Below are 18,953 nucleotides of genomic sequence, written 5' to 3'. Positions count from 1 at the left end.
TCCTTATTTGCCGTCACCACCGTCACCACCTCTACTACGAGTGCCGCAGTTGACACACATTCCTTTATCATCATCATCACTACCAACACCACCACCACCACTTACCTGTCCCCACCCCCAGCACTTGTCACCACCAAAGCCACCACCACAACTATTACAACTACCATCACTTACCGTTCACCACTACCACACATTCCTTACCTGACATCACCATCATCACCACTAATGCCAGTCACCACCACCACCACCACTGTCACCACTACCTCCACCACCACCACTACCACCACACATTACCTGTCCTCACCACCACCACCACCACCACCACCACAACCACCACCACCACCATACAGTCCTCACCTAACCTCACTACCAGCATCTGTCACCACCACCACCACCACCACACATTCCTTACCTGTCCTCACCACCACCACCTGTCACCACCACCACCGCCACCACAACTACCACTATCGACAAGTCTAGGTTGCACAATGGATTCAGTTCTCATGGCTTCACAGTCACACATGCCGATAAAGGCAAGTGTGTGCATGGATCATTGTAAAGCACACACACACACACACACACACACACACACACACACACACACACACACACACACACACACACACATAAAAACGCATATAGTCATACAAACACACATACAAACGCGCACACAGGCGTACAGACACACACATTCCGTCTGCCTGTCTGTCTGTCTCTGTCTCTGTCTCTGTCTGTCTGTCTGTCTGTCTGTCTCTCTCTCTCTCTCTCTCTCTCTCTCTCTCTCTCTCTCTCTCTCTCTCTCTCTCTCTCTCTCGATACAGTGTACAGTATCAAGAAGACTCTGACTATGCTCATTTTACCTTAACTTGGCCCAGATTTTCGTCCTTCTCAGCTTATTTCATGTAGCTCAGTGGCTCGAAAAGACTGTGCTTCGAAGGTATATTCTTTCCATAGCACTTCTTCGTGGCTAGCATCATATTCTAGTGTTAATATATTGTTGCAACTCAGCATTAAAGGTGGACAGGTGGCAATTTTAGGTTGTTAGGGTATACTGGGGAGAGAGAGAGAAAGAGAGAGAGAGATAAGGGGGCAGGCAAGTGGTAGTGCATGATGTTATTAAAGATTCGTTCAAGGTGAAGGTTTGGAAGAAGATAAATGACTTCAGGTACGATAACTCTCTCTCTCTCTCTCTCTCTCTCTCTCTCTCTCTCTCTCTCCAGCACACAATACTAACACAAAGCACAATTCACCAAAGTAAAGACCCCTTCATTCCTTACTACAATAACAATTTATATTTCATTAACACATGTATACATACTACCAGCCACGCTACCCAGTCATTATTCACTCCAATTCAGCCACCATTACTACTCATATCAGCCTTCACCACTACCATTACCATCATTACTTAGTAGTTACTCTCGCCATAACTACCATAATTACCACTACAACCACACAGTGTTGAAAGCATAGAAGTGGCTTAAAAGTGGTGCACATAAAAAGACCGAGTTCGTATAGTTTTTTTATATGTTGCGATATTGATGCTTAGGTTGATAAAAAATGAAACGCCGAAAACTCAGGCTCGAGCTGTTGACGCAAAGTGTTTCTCGATATGTCTCCGCCAAGTCTTGCACACGGACTGGCTATACAACCTCTATGGCAGGATTCTTTGTGGGTTGAAATGAAACTAAAGAGAAATTAATTGGCCCCCATATGACTCTTACCTTTGACCCATTGACCTGGTTGACCTAATCAGTACATCGTCCCTTCATACTGTATCACTGACAAAAGTTTAGTCGAAATCTGTCTAGGGGTTCAGGAGATATCGCGCCCACACCCATATGGCCTTGACCTTCGACCCTTGACCTCGCTAACCTAATCAGTTCATCGTCTCTTCACTCTGTATCACTGACAAAAGTTTGGTCGAAATCCGTCGAGGGGTCAGGAGATATCGCGCCCACAAAGATTAACTAAGTCGAATTACCCTGACTTTTAACCTCTTGACCTTTCTGACCCATTCAGTTCATTGTCTCTTCATACTGTAGTACTTACGAAAGCTTGATGGAAATCCGCCTAGGGTTCAGGAGATATCGTGCCCACAGAGGCAAACTAAGTCGACCCCATATGACCTGGACCTAACTCCTTGACCTAGCTGACCTAATCAGTTCATAATCTCCTCATACTGCATTGATGACAAAAGTTTGGTGGAAATCCGTCGATGGGTTCAGGAGATATTGCACCCACAATAGAGTTACGGACCCACGGACCCACCAACGGACAGACCAATCACTTAATGCCTCCTCCTCCATAGATGGGAGGAGGCATAATTAAATACAAACCTAGCCATGCCTTTATAAAAACACTCCCACAACAACATCATTAAAATACAATACATCCCCAAGATCATCCTAGCCAACATCAACGCAAGGAACTCACATCATCCAAGCATTTATGATATTCTGCAACATTCTTAAATATATCAAGAACATACGTATTGATAACTTACTTAAGACAACATAACATCAGTCTCTATTTTAATCTTAAACTTTGTAATCCTTTCATGTCCCTCTAATCTTAGTTTCTTGGGTAGAATTCTTGGCCACTTATTACCACTTACTCCTCCTCTAACTTCCTCTAACTTCCTTCAGGGCATCTAATCTTATATCTTTTCTCCGAAGTGTTCCGCCTATCATTCCCTCCCAGACATGCACCTATCACATTACATCTCTCGGATACACACAGCACATCACGCCATACCACGCAACCCTGTACCACCCACACCACACCACACCACACCACGAAACATCTGCACACCACACCACACCACACCACACCAAACCAAACCACACCACACCACACCACACCACATTGTACCACACCACATCTCCCACATACCCACACACTATCCAGACACCGATACACCCTACCACTCCACCCATTTACACACCACACCACATCTCACAGAAATACTACATAGAACTCTCTCTCTCTCTCTCTCTCTCTCCCTCTCTCTCTCCGCCACCAAAACATCATCCACCACATGGTTTATTCAGAGAGGCCATCGTGACGCAAGAAAAAGTCATAGAGAAAAAAAAGAAAAAAAAGGAAAAAAAAAGTTCTCTCTCCCTCATACCCTTCCCCCCTCTGCACGACCCCACGACACGCCACATCGATTACCCATAGCAAAGAACGATCACTTTTTAAACGACTATCGCTGCTATTCGGTCGTTTTTTGGGATCCGGATATGCTCGCAGAAGAACGACTACTTTTTATGCCTTTCGATTGGGTGATGTACGTATTCTCTCTCTCTCTCTCTCTAAATTTTTCGCGCCACCATACTTTCCCTCAACATCATCCTGCACAAGAAGATACTTACGAGTAATGCACAGAATAAATCGCCATTAAACAAGTGCTAAGGCATCCCCAAAGCCACTCACAACACTACCCCATTCAGGAAGGTAGAAGATAATAACAAAGTGAGGTTCGCTGGACGTGTATTTCCTCGTATCTCTCAGTATGTGTAATTCTTTTTAAATTTCTCGGTATATCAGTGTCGTCTACGTGTTGACTTATTACTATCCTCATTTTCACTATCATTTTTACTATCTCATTATACTATCCTCATTTTTATTATCCTCATTTTTGCGCTCTCGTTGTACTATCTTCATTTTTACTATCCTCATTTTTGCTCTTCTCCTTTTTTCTGTCCCTATTTTCCTGTGCTCATTTTACCTTTAACTGGTCCTGATTTTTAGCAGTTTGCGTTTTATTTCACGTTGGTCATTGGAGGAAACACGACAGCATCACGGCTCTACATCCTTTCCTTAGCACTTCTTCGTGACTAACATCATGTCTTTTATTATTATTACCCCTCCGGGCAGAGTCCGGCGAGGTATTGTTTTTGATCGAGTTTGTTTGTTTGCTGACTTGTTTGTTTGTTTGTTTGTTAGCAACATTATGGGAGAACGGCGGCATGAAGTTACATGAAACTTTTAGGTTATATGGGCACTGGTCCCAAAAGGAAGTGATTAAATTTCGGAGGTAGCTAGTCGAGTGACCCTGAAAGATAAAACTCAAGGTCACGGATTTTCAGAGGGCTAGAACTTGAAACTGGTTGAAGGTAGAGCTATTTACTGTTGCCAGCATATAGAAAGTCCCATGTGGGCTTTTAAGTGGCACCATGACCTTTGACCTTAAGTGACCTTGAAAGGTCAAACTCGTCACGAATATTCATGGGGCTATAACTCGAAACTGGTTGAAGGTAGAAGTATTTACTATTATCAGGTTATAGGACGTCTCATGTGGTCTTTCATTTGACACCATGACCTTTGGCCTTGAGTGACCTTGAAAGGTCAAATGCAAGATTACGGATTTTCAGAGGGCGATACTTGAAAACATTTGCGCCATTACCTTAGACTTTAATTGTGTGGTGACACTACATGGCAGGACCGATTCAGTATTTAACAGCAATAAAATAACTGCTGTCAGGCGAGGTTTGTTGTGCCTGACACCACTTGTTATTAATATTTATTTTCATTATTATTATTATTATTATTATTATTATTATTATTATTATTATTACTACTACTACTATTACTACTACTACTACTACTACTACTACTACTACTACTATTATTATTATTATTATTATTATTGTTATCCGTCCCCTCCCCAGAGGGGGCTGAAATGTTAACTGCATTTGATATATTGATTTCTTTAATGTATTTTGACTGGATCTATTCTCTCAGTAAACAGGGATATTGGCATGGTGTGTGTGTGTGTGTGTGTGTGTGTGTGTGTGTGTGTGTGTGTGTGTGTGTGTGTCACAGAGGCTTCGTAGCACCTCTTCCTTTGCGATTTATTTAGCATAGTATCTATCCATCTATCTATCTATTGCCAGACGCCTCAATCCCGTTTGGGGTGGCAACAAACAAATCGCCTCCAAGTCACCCTGTCCCCCGCCATTTCACTGCCCTGCTCCCAACTCACACCCCCCTCTCTCATATACTTCTCTACCCCATCCCTCCATCTCATCCTCGGCCTCCCCCTCCCTCTTCCCCCCTCCACCTCACTCACATACACTCTCTTCGTCAGTCTTTCACCCTCCATTCTCTCCACATGGCCAAACCACCTCAGTGTGTTCCTCATAACGCTTCCTATCACATCCACATCAACACCACAACGCTCCTTTATATCCTCATTCGTCAGCCTGTCTCTCCATGTGACTCCACAGGCTCCTCTTAAATAACTCATTTCCACTGCTCTCACTCTTGACTTGTGTCCTTCCAACAACGTCCAAGCTTCACTTCCATACGTTAGAGTTGGTATCACAATACTGTCATGTAGTAACTTTTTCACTTCCATGCTCACTTCTCTGTTTCTTATCACTGCTTTCAAGGAACCAGCAACCTTTCTTCCTTGCTGTACCCTTTCAAGCACATCACCCTCCAAATCTCCATCCTTACTCATCACACTACCCAAGTACTTAAACTTACTCACATTTTCCAATTCCTCACCATCCAACGTCGCTGTACATTCACTGACTTCACCCCTCTCAAAGACCATCACTTTACTTTTCCCTACATTCACCTTTAGATTATGTTTCTTACACACTCTCCCAAACTCATCCACCAATCCTTGCAGCTCCCCTTTGTCTTCACTCAACAACACAGTATCATCTGCAAACAACAGTACAGGGAGTTTCCAAACACTATCCTCTCTCATCAGGGCCACTCCAACATCCACTACCCTACATTGTACCTCTTTTATTACCCCATCCATGTAAAGATTGAACAACCATGGAGACATGACACATCCCTGTTTCAACCCAACTTTCAAAGAGAAAAATTCAATTAGTTCACCATCCACACGCACTGCAGCCTTCGCACCATCGTACATACTCTTCACAGCATTCAACAATTTCCCATCTACTCCATATATTCTTAACACTTTCCACAATCCTTGTCTATCCACCCTGTCATATGCTTTCTCCAAATCCATGAAAGCAGCATACAACTTCTTTCCCTTCTCTAGAAACTTTTCCACTAAAGATCTAAGAATGAATATCTGATCTACACAACCTCTTCCCTTCCTAAAGCCTCCCTGCTCTTCTCCAACTAATTTCTCTGTTCTTTCTCTAACTCTGTCAATAAGTATCCTACCATACACTTTTCCTGTTATACTAAGAAGACAGATGCCCCTATGATTACCACACACTTCTTTTTCCCCTTTTCCTTTGTACAAGGGAATAATTATACCTGACTTCCAATCCTCCGGGACTCTACCTTCCTCCCAGGCCAATCTGCACATATTCCATATCCATTCTACTACTATCTCTCCCCCATGCTTCAGCATTTCACCACACACTCCATCAATTCCTGGGGCTTTCCCCGATTTAACTTTCTTCATTGCTTCCACAACTTCTATCCTACAGATTTCTTCCTGTCTTCTCACCTCCCTCCTTCTCCCAGCCATTCCCCAGCCACTTATACTCGCATTACTTCCATTCTGTATGTTCAACAATTCCTTAAAGTGTTCTCTCCATCTGCTCACTTTTTCTCCCTTCTCCACTAGTAATCTACCATTTTTATCTTTCACTCCCCTGCTAACTTCACTTCCACCCTGTCTTACTCTTTTCACCTCTCTTTCCAGAACATTTTCTTACAGTCCCTCCACTTTACACTCAAATTCCTTCCAAATTCCTCATCCACTCTCTTCTTACTCTCTCTTACTAATCTTTTCACCTCTCTCTTTCTACATATAACTCTCTCTTCCGCCTCTCAACTTCTTCCACGCCCCTATTTCTCATCCATTCATTGTATGCTTTCTTCTTTTGTGCCACAGCCTGTCTAACCTCTTCAGTCCACCACGCTGTTCCTTGCACCCCCCTCCGTCTTCTCTTCCTTCCACACACCACATCACATGCTGCACAGTATTTTCTTCTTTGTTTTGGTGGTGAAAAGGGGAGTAGTTGTTTGTGGTAGTAATGGTGGTAGGTGTCGATAATGGTAGATAGCGGTGGTAATGATGGTGGTAGGTGGTGGTGGTGGTTGTAATGGGGGGAGTTGGTCGTGGTTATAATGTTGGCAGACTGTGGTGGAAATGGTGGTTGTCAGTGGCTGTAAAGGTGGTAGTTGGTGGTGGTGGTAGTAATGGTGGTGATAAGGTAGTAGTAATGGTGGTAAATTGTGGTAATGGTAGTAGGTAGTGGAGATAATAGTGGTAGCTGGTGGTGGTAAGTGTTCTTTCTATTGGTAATTCTCGCTGAAAGAGCAATAGCAGAATAATTTGTGAAAGTATCCGATATTGGTAAGAACTGTGGTAGTTGTTATTACTGGAGGTTATTCGTGGTTGGTGGGGGTGCTAACCAACCACTCACTTGATGTAGTGCTGCGATGCCTGCCCTATCCTCTCTTCCCTCCTTCTTTCCATCCTTCCTTTTCTGTCTTTCTTTCCTTCATTTTTTCCACTTCCATTCGTCTACGGGTAGCTTTACACTGAGCAACAAGCCAAATGGTTTCCTGGACACCAGGACACCATTTACCACGCTGGGTGGTAACCATATAACCAAATTATGGCACCTGGTGGTATAGTGGGCAGTTAAGGCTCTCCAATCGGATTGAGCCGATGCAGGTTTATATCAAAGGGATGGTTGGGGTTTATTGCCCACGTAATGCAACTCAGGGATGAGTGAGGCTAGCCACTCATCTTAAATGTCAGGACCAACTTGCGTAGCCCCAGGCTCCTATACACCTCATAGGGCAACACTGGATTAGATGATGAATGAAAGAAAGAAGTGATGGTGTGGATGTTTCTAACAGTTGCATCATTTGCGAGACACCCATACACAGCACCATAACCCAGCACGATTACCTCACAGACTGCAGGGAATAAGTAGGTGATATGCTGGTAACCTGACCTTCTTCACAGCTTTGGTATTGACAGGGTTGGGTGGTATTCTCGTTGGTTAAGGACGCTCCCTAACACCTTTTCCATAGCGATTTATTTTTGGATATGGATGGTTAATATCCTTTTGCAGATTATTTATGCAGAGTATGGCGATATTGGAAGGATTAATGTAACAGAATAGGACAGTAAGGTGTAATAAACAAAATAAATCGCTTAGGATAAGGTGTTTGGGAGCATACTTATCCGACGATGATACCGTACTTAGACTCACGTTCTCCATCAGGTGGGCAGACCAGGTAGGATTCTCTAGACCTTACCAAATGATGTTAAACTTTGGGGTGCGTGCCTGACAAACTGAAAAGTGGAATGCAAGCCTCAATTTGTTTACGGTAATTTTTAAAGAACCAGATGATGATGGGCTGAGTTTCGACTTGCCATAAAGTTGCTGATTGGAGTTTGTAATGTGGAATGGAGGCTAATTATACTTAAAAACCATGAGTGTTCCCTAAATGATCATGAAAAATTTTTGGTTGGCATTCCGCATTCCGAGTTAAGGACATTACGTCAATTAATCCCCCATCATCTCTCCCTCTAAACAACCCTTACCTCTTCACCGCACGTCTTTTTTTCTTTGCAACCTTCACACGATTGTCTTCAACTCAAGAAAGGTCACTCAGGCTAAAGAGGTTAATGAAGGTTGTAATTAAGCTTTCCAGTTTCAAGAGTCTCTCATAAGCTGAATAAAACTGTTTGATAATGACGATACTACTACTACTACTACTACTGCTACTGCTGCTACTACTACTACTGCTGCTACTACTACTACTACTACTACTAAGAACATTAATAATAATGATGATTGTGGCGGTGGTGGTAGTGTTAGGAATAGTAGGGATGGGAGTGATGATGGTGAGGGTGAAGTGGTGGTGATGATGGTGGTAGTGGATAATGAACCACATAATGGACTTGTGTTTATAATGATACAAGAATTCTGACCGACCAGGACCCCGTGATACCTGATGATGGACCAGATCGAGCCGAAAATTTTTTATCTTCAGAGTGTGCACAAAATTTAGTACCGATATGTGGGTATAATTTTTCCGTTTAGATCATTCTCAGGAGTGTGGTCATCAGGACAGAATGGTGGTGATGGCGATAATGATGATGATGATGATGATGATGGCGATGATTATGGTGTTGATGATGGCGATAATGATGGTGATGATGGCGATGATGATGGTGATGATGGCGATAATGATGGTAGTGATGATGATGGTGATGATGATGGCGATGAGGACGGGTACAACCAATGATCGCACGCAAACTGAAACTCGTAAAATATTCAAATAAAACACTCACAGATGCTATTATATCAAGTGCTTTCAACGACCTCATGACCTGCAGCGTGTCATGAAGCCGTCAAAGGGATGAAGGTAAAGAGATGAGAGTAATAAGCTTAGGAATGAGCAGGATGGGCTGGGAATCTGGTGGATGGTGGAGCTGGGGGAGAAAAATAAAGGCTGTGAAGATGGGCGTTGTAGGATTAGTGATCTGAGTGCAGTGAAGGTGTATTCAAAATATCCTCCAAGAATGAAAGTGTCTAGGGGGAAGGTGGGGGGAGAAAGAGGCGTTGGGAATAAAGAGATGGGTGTGATCAAGGTTGGGGTGGGGGTTGGGAGAGGCCTTGAAAGTCTAGCCTGTAAAATGGGTCCTGGAGAGTTGGTAGGATTGACCCCTCGACACTGGTGATGTAGTTTCTTGCCTTTTCTTGCTGCTGTCAGACGATTTTCTTCAGTTTAGGAGAGAACTCTAGTATTAAAGCTATGTCTGACCCCACCAGTTCAAAAGTCTACCCTTAGTTGAATAATCGTCTGGATATGGTAAGAATATAAAAAATCGTCTGGCTCAAAGGATTAATCATTTGCGTGCAGTGAAGGCGTATTTCAAAGTTTCCCTCAACAACAACAACAACAATAACAATATATACCTGTAGTTTAACGTATCAGGTAAAAATAGATTAAGCTAATGCAAGATTGTTTATAATATACGATTACACACACACACACACACACACACACACACACACACACACACACACACATCTATATCTGTCTATCTGTCCGTCTGTCCATAAAGAGATAGATAAGCTCAGACATATAGATACAGATGTGGGTATAGGCCAGACTTTTATCATAGGTCTTTCTGTCGTCATCTGACACAGGAAGTTGGGGTCGTTGCTCCAGCTTTCTCGAATTCCCAGAGTTAATCATATAATTGCAGGTAATCCTCTTGGCTGGGGCAGGTAATGTTTTTGTCCCAGTGAGTCGGAGTTAATCCTGCTAAGCTGTAGTAATGCTGGATGCCATCACCTACACTGACGCGTAGAAGGGGGACAACGGAAGCTTTACTGTCCTCATTCTAGTGTGTGTGTGTGTGTGTGTGTGTGTTCCTCATTCTAGTGTGTGTGTGTGTGTGTGTGTGTGTGTGTGTGTGTGTGTTTTAATCACCCTCGGTCGACATTTGCAGCAGGCATAATAGTCCTGCTGACGATGGTGGTGGTGGTGGTGGTGGTGAAATAATTGAGCGGTGGAGGTAGCTTAATGACTGTGATAGTGATGGTGGTGATGATGGCGATGTTGGGGTAGTGGTGGTGGTTTGAATGATAGCGATGGTGACGGTGGTTGTGGTACTGGTAATGACGAGGATGGTTATAACGCCATTAAGAACAAGTGACTGGTTAATCTCCGTAAATGTCTGGACTAATTAGCTTGGTCCCGGGTCCCTACGTTCTTGATGGGGTAATGAAAGATTGGATGGGAGATAGAGGATTCCAGTCTAGGGTTCTCAAACTGGGTTGCGCGAACCTTCCAGGGTACGCAACAAGGCCTTCGGTGGGTACTTTGGGAGGTGAAGAAATCAGTATTGAATATACTATTACAATAATATCATTCATGAGGTGATGTTGAGAACTGCGAAACTGGTTTTCATGAAGTATGTGCATCATTCACAATTAAATATAATATTGGCTGTCAATTAAAATACTGCACAAACACTGACATAGTGCTGTTACAATGTGTTCATGTTTATTTGATAATTACCATTCAATAATTTTACAACATCTAATGCATTATATTTCCATATTGGATTGGTGTTAATGGGGTATCATTATGCAGCATAAACTCAGTCATGGGGGTACGGATCGATGATCCAGCAATTCAGGGGAGTGTGGTAAGAGAAAGTTTGAGAACCACTGATTTAGTAGATCAAGAATGGATTACAGGAGACGTTATATACTCTGTCCATTTTTACTCGGGCTAAAATTGCCACTCTCCATCTTGAATGCTGAACTGTAGCTGGAGGTTAATGATACAACATGGTGCCATGGAAAGGATCTAAAACAGCAGTATTGTCTTGTCCTTTCACAGCCCTTCATATAACTAGAGGTGAAGGACGAAAACTTCGGACGAGTTAAGGAGGACGAAATATAGTAGTTTTGAAAATGGGTAGGCAGAGTAGAATTTGCAAACATTTAACGACAGCCATCAATCAAAGAGGAATTCCAGATGGTTTCCATAATAAAAAAAAAAAAAAAATAGCACATAAAGACATGATGTCCACATCCCTCCTAGCAAAAATAGATTAACCCTACGGATTCGTGGTGCCACGTTTCATCAGGCACAGGCTTGTATGACTTTACCTATGTCCTCATAAAATTCTTTAGAAGGCATAAATTCTACCCCCGCAAAACACACACACACACACACACACACACACACACACACACACACACACACACACACACACACACACACACGAGAAAGGTGTCTGGGAGTAGCCTATATGCTCAAGGAACAACTGTGCCAAGTCTGAGGTTAACTGGTGAAGGAATGAAGGAATGGCACCCAAATTAAAAGTGTTTGGAAGAAAGAAAGAAGAAAGAAACTGAACAAATGCAATCTGACCTTTGCCAGGGTGAAGAGACAATAATAGAACAATACCATTCAGGAGGGGGTAGGAAAGAAATGGTTTGTAAAGAGTAGCCTACTGGTTGAGTGAAACAAGCTATTGTGACGGAGATATTTCCTCCTTTTGTAGCATATTTCCAGTAGCTCAGTGGTAGAAGAAAATACTAAGGCACTACATCCTTTCCATAACATTTCCTCTGGACTAGCACCATATTCTAGTGTTTACCTCGTGTTACAACTCCGCATTCAATAAAAAGATATGGCTGTTGTAGGTCCATGTAAAGTGAAATGATTATACTGATAAAGCTGGTACTAGTGAGAGAAGCTTAATTTCTTCAGTCCGATGACGTACTTCATATTCGTGCCATCTCCAGACAAGTTTTTTTTTTTATTTCCATTTTTTTTCTTAACGTAGGAGAGGCTTGTCAAACTGGAGGTGTGAGATACAACCTTCATTAACCCCTTTACTACTCTGCTAAACTGAATAGAATAGTCAGGAGAAATATTAAATGTCATCAGTCACAAGAAATTTTGCAAATTGAAGCTTACATACAGTTTTCGTGAACCTCTCTCTGCTACGGTGCTCTCCTAAGCTGAATAAAATCATTTGGGGGATAAATAAAAATAAGATTTAAAAAAAAAACGACTTTGATCTGAAGGAGTTTGCTGAAGGGGTTAAGTATAAAACTCGACCAGGTCAGTAAAGTGCTGAGGACAGAACTTTATGCATCTAATTTCCAGGTTCCAGTATTGTTGAACGGGGGGGATCCAGTTACCTGTTTTTTTTTCTTTCTTACTGTACTTAGGGACTACAATCATGCATTTAAGTACTGTAGTAGCAGGAAAAAAAGTATGCAGTTCCTTTCACAACCACGAACAAGACTTCATCGTCAGTACTAGATTCATAAGATAAGGATTTTTTTTTTTTTTCAAATAAGTTTTGCTATTTTTTTTTTAAATCCGTATTCTTGTTGCAGGGAAAAAACTGCCACAGATGAAAAGGAGTGGCGAATCAGAACTCCCTGTGGACACTCCCCGTCTTCCTCCGCGCCTGGTGAGTAATATGTCTGGTCATGATAACAAATGGATAAACTGGATGAGACGGAAGACAAAGGAAGCAATTTTTGTTCCATGCTTCGCTAGTACTTCAGACTAAACACAGCCCAGCCTTAGCGGAAGTAGGGCTGTTGTAGTCGGAAACATTAGAGAAATAAAAAGAAAATAACGTCCTGTCTATTCCCTCACACTCATTTTATCCAGCATGGTGTGTTTTTCTTTCCCCCTTTTCTGTAGGTTTTCTGAGGTGGCTTTTCGAAACAGTATTGTGCTTTTTCTTTTTTCTCTTTCTTTTTTCTTTCTTTTTTTTTTTTCTTACTATCAGTTTCGGCTGGAAGGCTAGATGAAAGTGAGAGTCTTTTTCTTTGCTGCTCATATCTCATATCGTAGTCTAGTTATAGCTATTGTTATTATTATTATTATTATTATTATTATTGTTGTTGTTGTTGTTGTTGTTGCTGCTGCTGCTGTTGAGTAACCACGGACCCATAGTCACAGTATAATACCGTAGATAGGAACTGATTAAATGTTAGTACAGTCCCTTACGCAGCTAATTACAGGTTCGCTCGAAAGGTCAAGGAATAATTCGCTCATTGGCAGGATTTACTAGAAGGCTATGGGTATTCCTCATTTGCTGCTGGAAGGGTTTGCTTATAAATCGTTAGCTGCAAGACTTTGTGTATAATTCTTTGGAAGGTCCATTGAAATCCGTTCATGGCAAGGGTTCACACACACACACACACACACACACACACACACACACACACACACACACACACACACACAGGCAGGCTGAATCAAGCGCAACGATATAGGGCGAGTTCCCGAAAATGATACCATCCTACTTCACAGGATTAATACCACCACCACCACCACCACTACTGCTACTACTACTACTACTACTACTACTACTACTACTACTACTACCACTAACTAGAATTCTGAAACTGCTGAAGCAATATTCAAAGAACTCCACATTCCAGATGAAAATACTTTTATTATCATTATAGAATTAATATTAAGGGACTTTTGGTATGACAAAATTTTTTACGGATTTTGACCTGTGACCTTGAGACCAAGGTCAAGGTTATTCATGCTATGCAGATCATGTTCACTCATGACCTACTACATTTTGCACTGAGTTTGGTCAAAATCGGCCAAATACTTTCCGATTTATCATTTCCAGGCATGAGGCGGCCATTTTGATTTTCCTCAATATCTCGAAAAGCATTTATTGTATCTCAGTATCAATACCCAGGTGCACTAGTATATGTTGACGACTACATACTGGAACATTTGCAATACAATCGATATAGTAGTTTTTGCTGCGCAGAACAAAAATTGAAAAAAATAACATAGAGGGCGCTAGTGCGGCGCTGGTGTTAGGGAAAAAAATTTGTGCCAAAAGAAGCCTGCAACCAAGATACATCAACACTGCAAATTTTAACTCTCTATCTCGAACGGTCTTGGAATACCAGTCTTCTAGATCTCCCCTCCCCCTCCAAATAAATAAATAAAGAAATAATATCTACATCAATAAGAACTCTACAAAATGTGGAGTTTTCAATGGCGCCCATGGTGAAAGAGTTATAGGTATTCTGACTTACGTAGCAACCTTTCTCCTTAATGAGTGTATTGATGCCGCGGCCAAGATGAATTACGCAAAAAGCAACGTGGAATTTTTCACTATTTCTTGGTTGCGTAGTGGCTAAACTAAATTGCAGGTTAACTGCACTATTACTGATAATGATAATACAAATAATGATGATAATGATGATGATAATGATGATACAGCAACAACAACAACAACAACAACAACAACTAGATATGATATTGCTGCTGCTGCTGCTGCTGTGCTGCTGCTGAAGAAGAAAAAAAGAAAAGGAGAAGAAAAGAAGAAGAAGAAGAAGACGAGGAGGAAGTGGAGAGGATGTAAAAGTATGAGTGATATGGGAATGTTTCTTATTTATAGATGCAGGAGCACATCCAGAAGCGGCCCTGTTCGTTTGTCACTCGCTAACAATTTTCGGATACTTGATGTTTCACTCCCGTAGGTTTTTAGCAGTTTTAGTCATGAAAATCCCTCAGCTATTTAGCATTTTTCCACTTATTTTATATTTTACAACCAACAGAAAATGGGGAAGGTTTGACATAAAAAACGAGGATCACAAAAATGAGAGATCGCTGAGGTATGACTGTATGAGAGAGAGAGAGAGAGAGAGAGAGAGAGAGAGTACATATATGGTATGTTTTTCTTACCAGTGTTTGGTACATACACGAAACAGTTACGCGCGCGCGCACGCACACACACACACACACACACACACACACACACACACACACACACACACACACACACACACACACACACACACACATTCACCACCACCACCATCACCACCACAACTACTACTACTACTACTACTACTACTACTGCTACTACTACTACTACAACTACTACTACTCCCCACTTTACCTACCTTTTCCCATTATACTTAGACGTACGGTATTCGGACCTCTTCTCGATCGAACACACATAACGTAAACAGTCAGCCCAGTAGGAGTCAATGGTAGGGGACACTATTAGGTTGAAACAGGCGTCCCACACCCCCGTATGGTAGGTAACAGCCGCCCCCCTGCCCCTGCCGTTGCTGTCTGCGCCCCCTCCCCCTCCTCCGGTCACTCCTGTTGGTCTAGGGCGCCTCTGGATCTTGTTCATGATGCTAGTGCTCTTCAGGAAAAGTTTGTGGTCATTCTCTCTCCTGGCAAGCACTGCGTCCCCAAACATGGCCGCGACGTGGAAGGGAGCGCTGGCCCTTAGCTTTCAAGTCTGCGCTACATTTTCTTGATTTCGTGAGAGTTTCATTTTGTTTTTATTTTCCTCTCTTTTCTTAATTTCGGTATGCATATATTTATTTATTTTGGGTAGCCAGAATCTAGATGCTTCTCGGCCATTACACTAGGTTTCAAGTCTGAGCTATTTTTTTTCTAGTTACTTCTTTTTTCTTTTCTTCAACAGCCAAGAGTCTGATCCTCCTCGGCCGTTAGTTTTCAGGTCTGCGCTTTTTTTTTTCTGTTCGTCTAGACAGCTACATTTTCCTTTTCTTCATTTTTCTCCTTTTTTCTTTACCTGTCAGAATATTGGTACTTCTTTGCCAGTAGGTTTCAAGTCTGCTCCTTTTTTTTCTTCTGTTCTTTTAGGGTTGCAATTCTTTCTCCATTTTTCAGCCTCCAAAATCCAGACACTTCTCGGCCTTTCGCTTGTGAGTCTGAGTTCTTCTTCTGTTTTTCGTGGGAACTACATTTTTATTCGTTTTAACAGAGAAAATCTACACACTTCAACAAATTTCGCCTCATCCGGGATCCTGAGGGGGAGGGGTCGGTGAGGGGTGCATGGGGGCGAGCTGAGGGGTGAGCGTGAGGGGTGAAGGTGAGAGCGAGGTGTGACAGGTAGCCAAGCAAGGTATGACTGTACTGAGCAATGTAAGACAGGTGGAGCAAGGTGTGTCCCCCTCCCCTCTCTCCCTCCCTCCCCTCCAATTTTCTCCCTGTCCCATCCCTCCCTTTCCCCTCTCCTTCCGCCTTTCCCTCCTTCCTCCTCCTACCCTTCGTTCTCATCATTCGTTCTCCCATCCTACTCTCTCCTCCTTCCTTTCCCTCCCCCTCGATCTCCTCTTTCTCCCTATACCATCCTTCTCTCTCCTCCTTCCTTTCCCGTTTTTCTCCCTCCCACTCTTCCTTCCCTCTCTCTCCTCCCTCCCTCCTGTCACCTTCCTTTTCTCTCCCCATCTCCCCTCTCTCTCCCCACACCAATTCCTCCCACTCCAGCACCGAGCTTATATTTATAATCAGTCTTAATCAGTTATTACGATCAACAAATCTCCTACACATATCACATATCGCATTGTATCGTATTTTGTCACTTTAATATTCACTTTGATTTGATTGTTCAGTGCATGATGGCTGTGTGACTGATTGATTGATTGGCGGAAATGTTATATGAGAGAAACAAAGTGGCTGTATGATTGACTGATTGATTGATTGACTGAAATGTTACATGAGAGAAGTAAACATAAATACACACAATCTTATGAACAACTTAATCTTAGGAGATTTTATAGATACGACTCAAGAACTCTACGCTTCCTGAATCTCCCTCTCCTTGACATTGACTGTTGGGGGTCGTATTCTAGGAGAACATTAAGACCTGGTAAAGATTTATTGTTTGCCTTTAATGTCTCTCGTGCAGTCGATAGGCACAAATCCTTGACCTTCCTTTTTTGCCGCGTGTCCTTCCCTGTTCTCTCCAATATTTTGCATTCTCTCTCGCCCCCACATTAAGAGAGTCTATCCTTAGCTTCTCCGTTTTCTCTCGACCTCTCCCTCCCTCTCCCTTCCCTCTCCCTCTCCGGTATCTCTCCCTCCCAACTCCTCTCCTCATTGTCGTACATTCCCCTCCACAGTATCTTTCTCTCCCCTCCCTCCTACTCCCCTCTCCAGTATCACTCTCCTCCATCCTCAGTATTTCTCTCCATCCTTCTCCTTTCCCATAGTTCTTTCTCTTTCTTCCCCAGTACCTCTTTCTTCCTTCCCCAGTATCTTCCTCTTCCCTCCTCAGTACCTCTCTCTCCCTCCCTCATCTCTCCCCATCCCTTTCTTTTTCTCTCTCTCTGCATCTTTAGTCTCTCCTAATCTCCCATATCCTCACGCATTTTTCCTATCTCTCCAAACCTACGTTCCTCCCCACCTTCTCCCCTTCCCAGTCACTCCTTCCTTCACCTCTCTCTCTAATCCTTCTCCTCACTCCTCCCTCACTTTTCCTCAAGATCTCTTTTCCTCCCACCTCTCCCTCTTTCCTCACACCCTCCCTCTCTCTCCACTCCCTTCCTCCCCATCCATACCATCCACTCACTGCTTCCCCATCCATACCTTCCACTCACTTCCTCCCCATCCATACCTTCCACTCCCTTCCTCCCCATCCATACCTTCCACTCCCTTCCTCCCCATCCATACCTTCCACTCCCTTCCTCCCCATCCATACCTTCCACTCTCTTCCTCCCCATCCATACCTTCCACTCCCTTCCTCCCCATCCATACCTTCCACTCACTCCCTCCCCATCCATAACTTCCACTCACTCCCTCCCCATCCATACCTTCCACTCCCTCCCTCCCCATCCATACCTTCCACTCACTCCCTCCCCATCCATACCTTCCACTCACTTCCTCTCCATTCATACCTTCCGCTCCCTTCCTCCCCATCCATACCTTCCACTCACTCCCTCCCCATCCGTACCTTCCACTCACTCACTCCCCATCCATACCTTCCACTCACTTCCTCTCCATTCATACCTTCCGCTCCCTTCCTCCTCATCCATACCTTCCACTCCCTTCCTCCCCATCCATACCTTCCACTCATTCTCAGTCCATACCTTCGACTCACTCCCCATCCATAACTTCCACTCCCTCCCTCCTCCCCCCATTTCTTAACCCTCCAGGCTCCCTCCTACCCTCTCCCTCCCCTCCCTAATGCTTACTCCCCTCTCCTGTTCTCCCTATCTCCCCACCTCGACCCCATTCCTACCTCCCCCTGCCACTCTCCCACGCACCCACTTTTACCCCAAGTTTCACCTCCCTTCCACCCTTTCCTCATCACTCACCATTCACTCCTCGGCCCGTATTCAAAAACGTTCCTAGGAAAGTCCTAAGAACTGCTCTCAGCTGGGACTCATCTGTCTGTCTGTCTGTCTGTCTGTCTCTCTCTCTCTCTCTGTCTCTCTCTTTCTCTCTCTCTTTCTTTCTTTCTTTCTCCTTCTTTTTCTTGTCTTTCATGCACACGTTTTATATATATATATATATATATATATATATATATATATATATATATATAATGTATGTATATACGCACACGCGTGCACATTTTCAGTTGCATTGAAGTGTCTGCAATCAAGTCTCTCCATACTGACACACACAGATACACACACGTACTGTAAATCAATCAGTTAGTCAGTGAGTTTGTTTGCTTG

General features: G+C 43.1%; 1 protein-coding gene across 1 annotated transcript in view; it reads right to left on the bottom strand.

The window, feature by feature from the left end:
* Positions 1-15,649, bottom strand: part of LOC145394140 (uncharacterized) — a 38,839-nt gene extending 23,190 nt beyond the window's left edge. Inside the window, exon 1 of the mRNA XM_080268120.1 lies at positions 15,411-15,649. Within this exon, the coding sequence (XP_080124246.1) occupies positions 15,411-15,649 (239 nt within the window). The remainder of the gene's footprint in view (positions 1-15,410) is intronic.
* Between the last annotated feature and the right edge of the window lie 3,304 nt (positions 15,650-18,953).

Source organism: Coenobita brevimanus, chromosome 26 (assembly GCF_032717465.1).
Source record: "Coenobita brevimanus isolate Jiangsu-jjx chromosome 26, ASM3271746v2, whole genome shotgun sequence".
Taxonomy (NCBI): Eukaryota; Metazoa; Arthropoda; class Malacostraca; order Decapoda; family Coenobitidae; genus Coenobita; species Coenobita brevimanus.
Note: the sequence above shows the minus strand (reverse complement) of the source record. Positions and strands in the feature narration are given on the sequence as shown.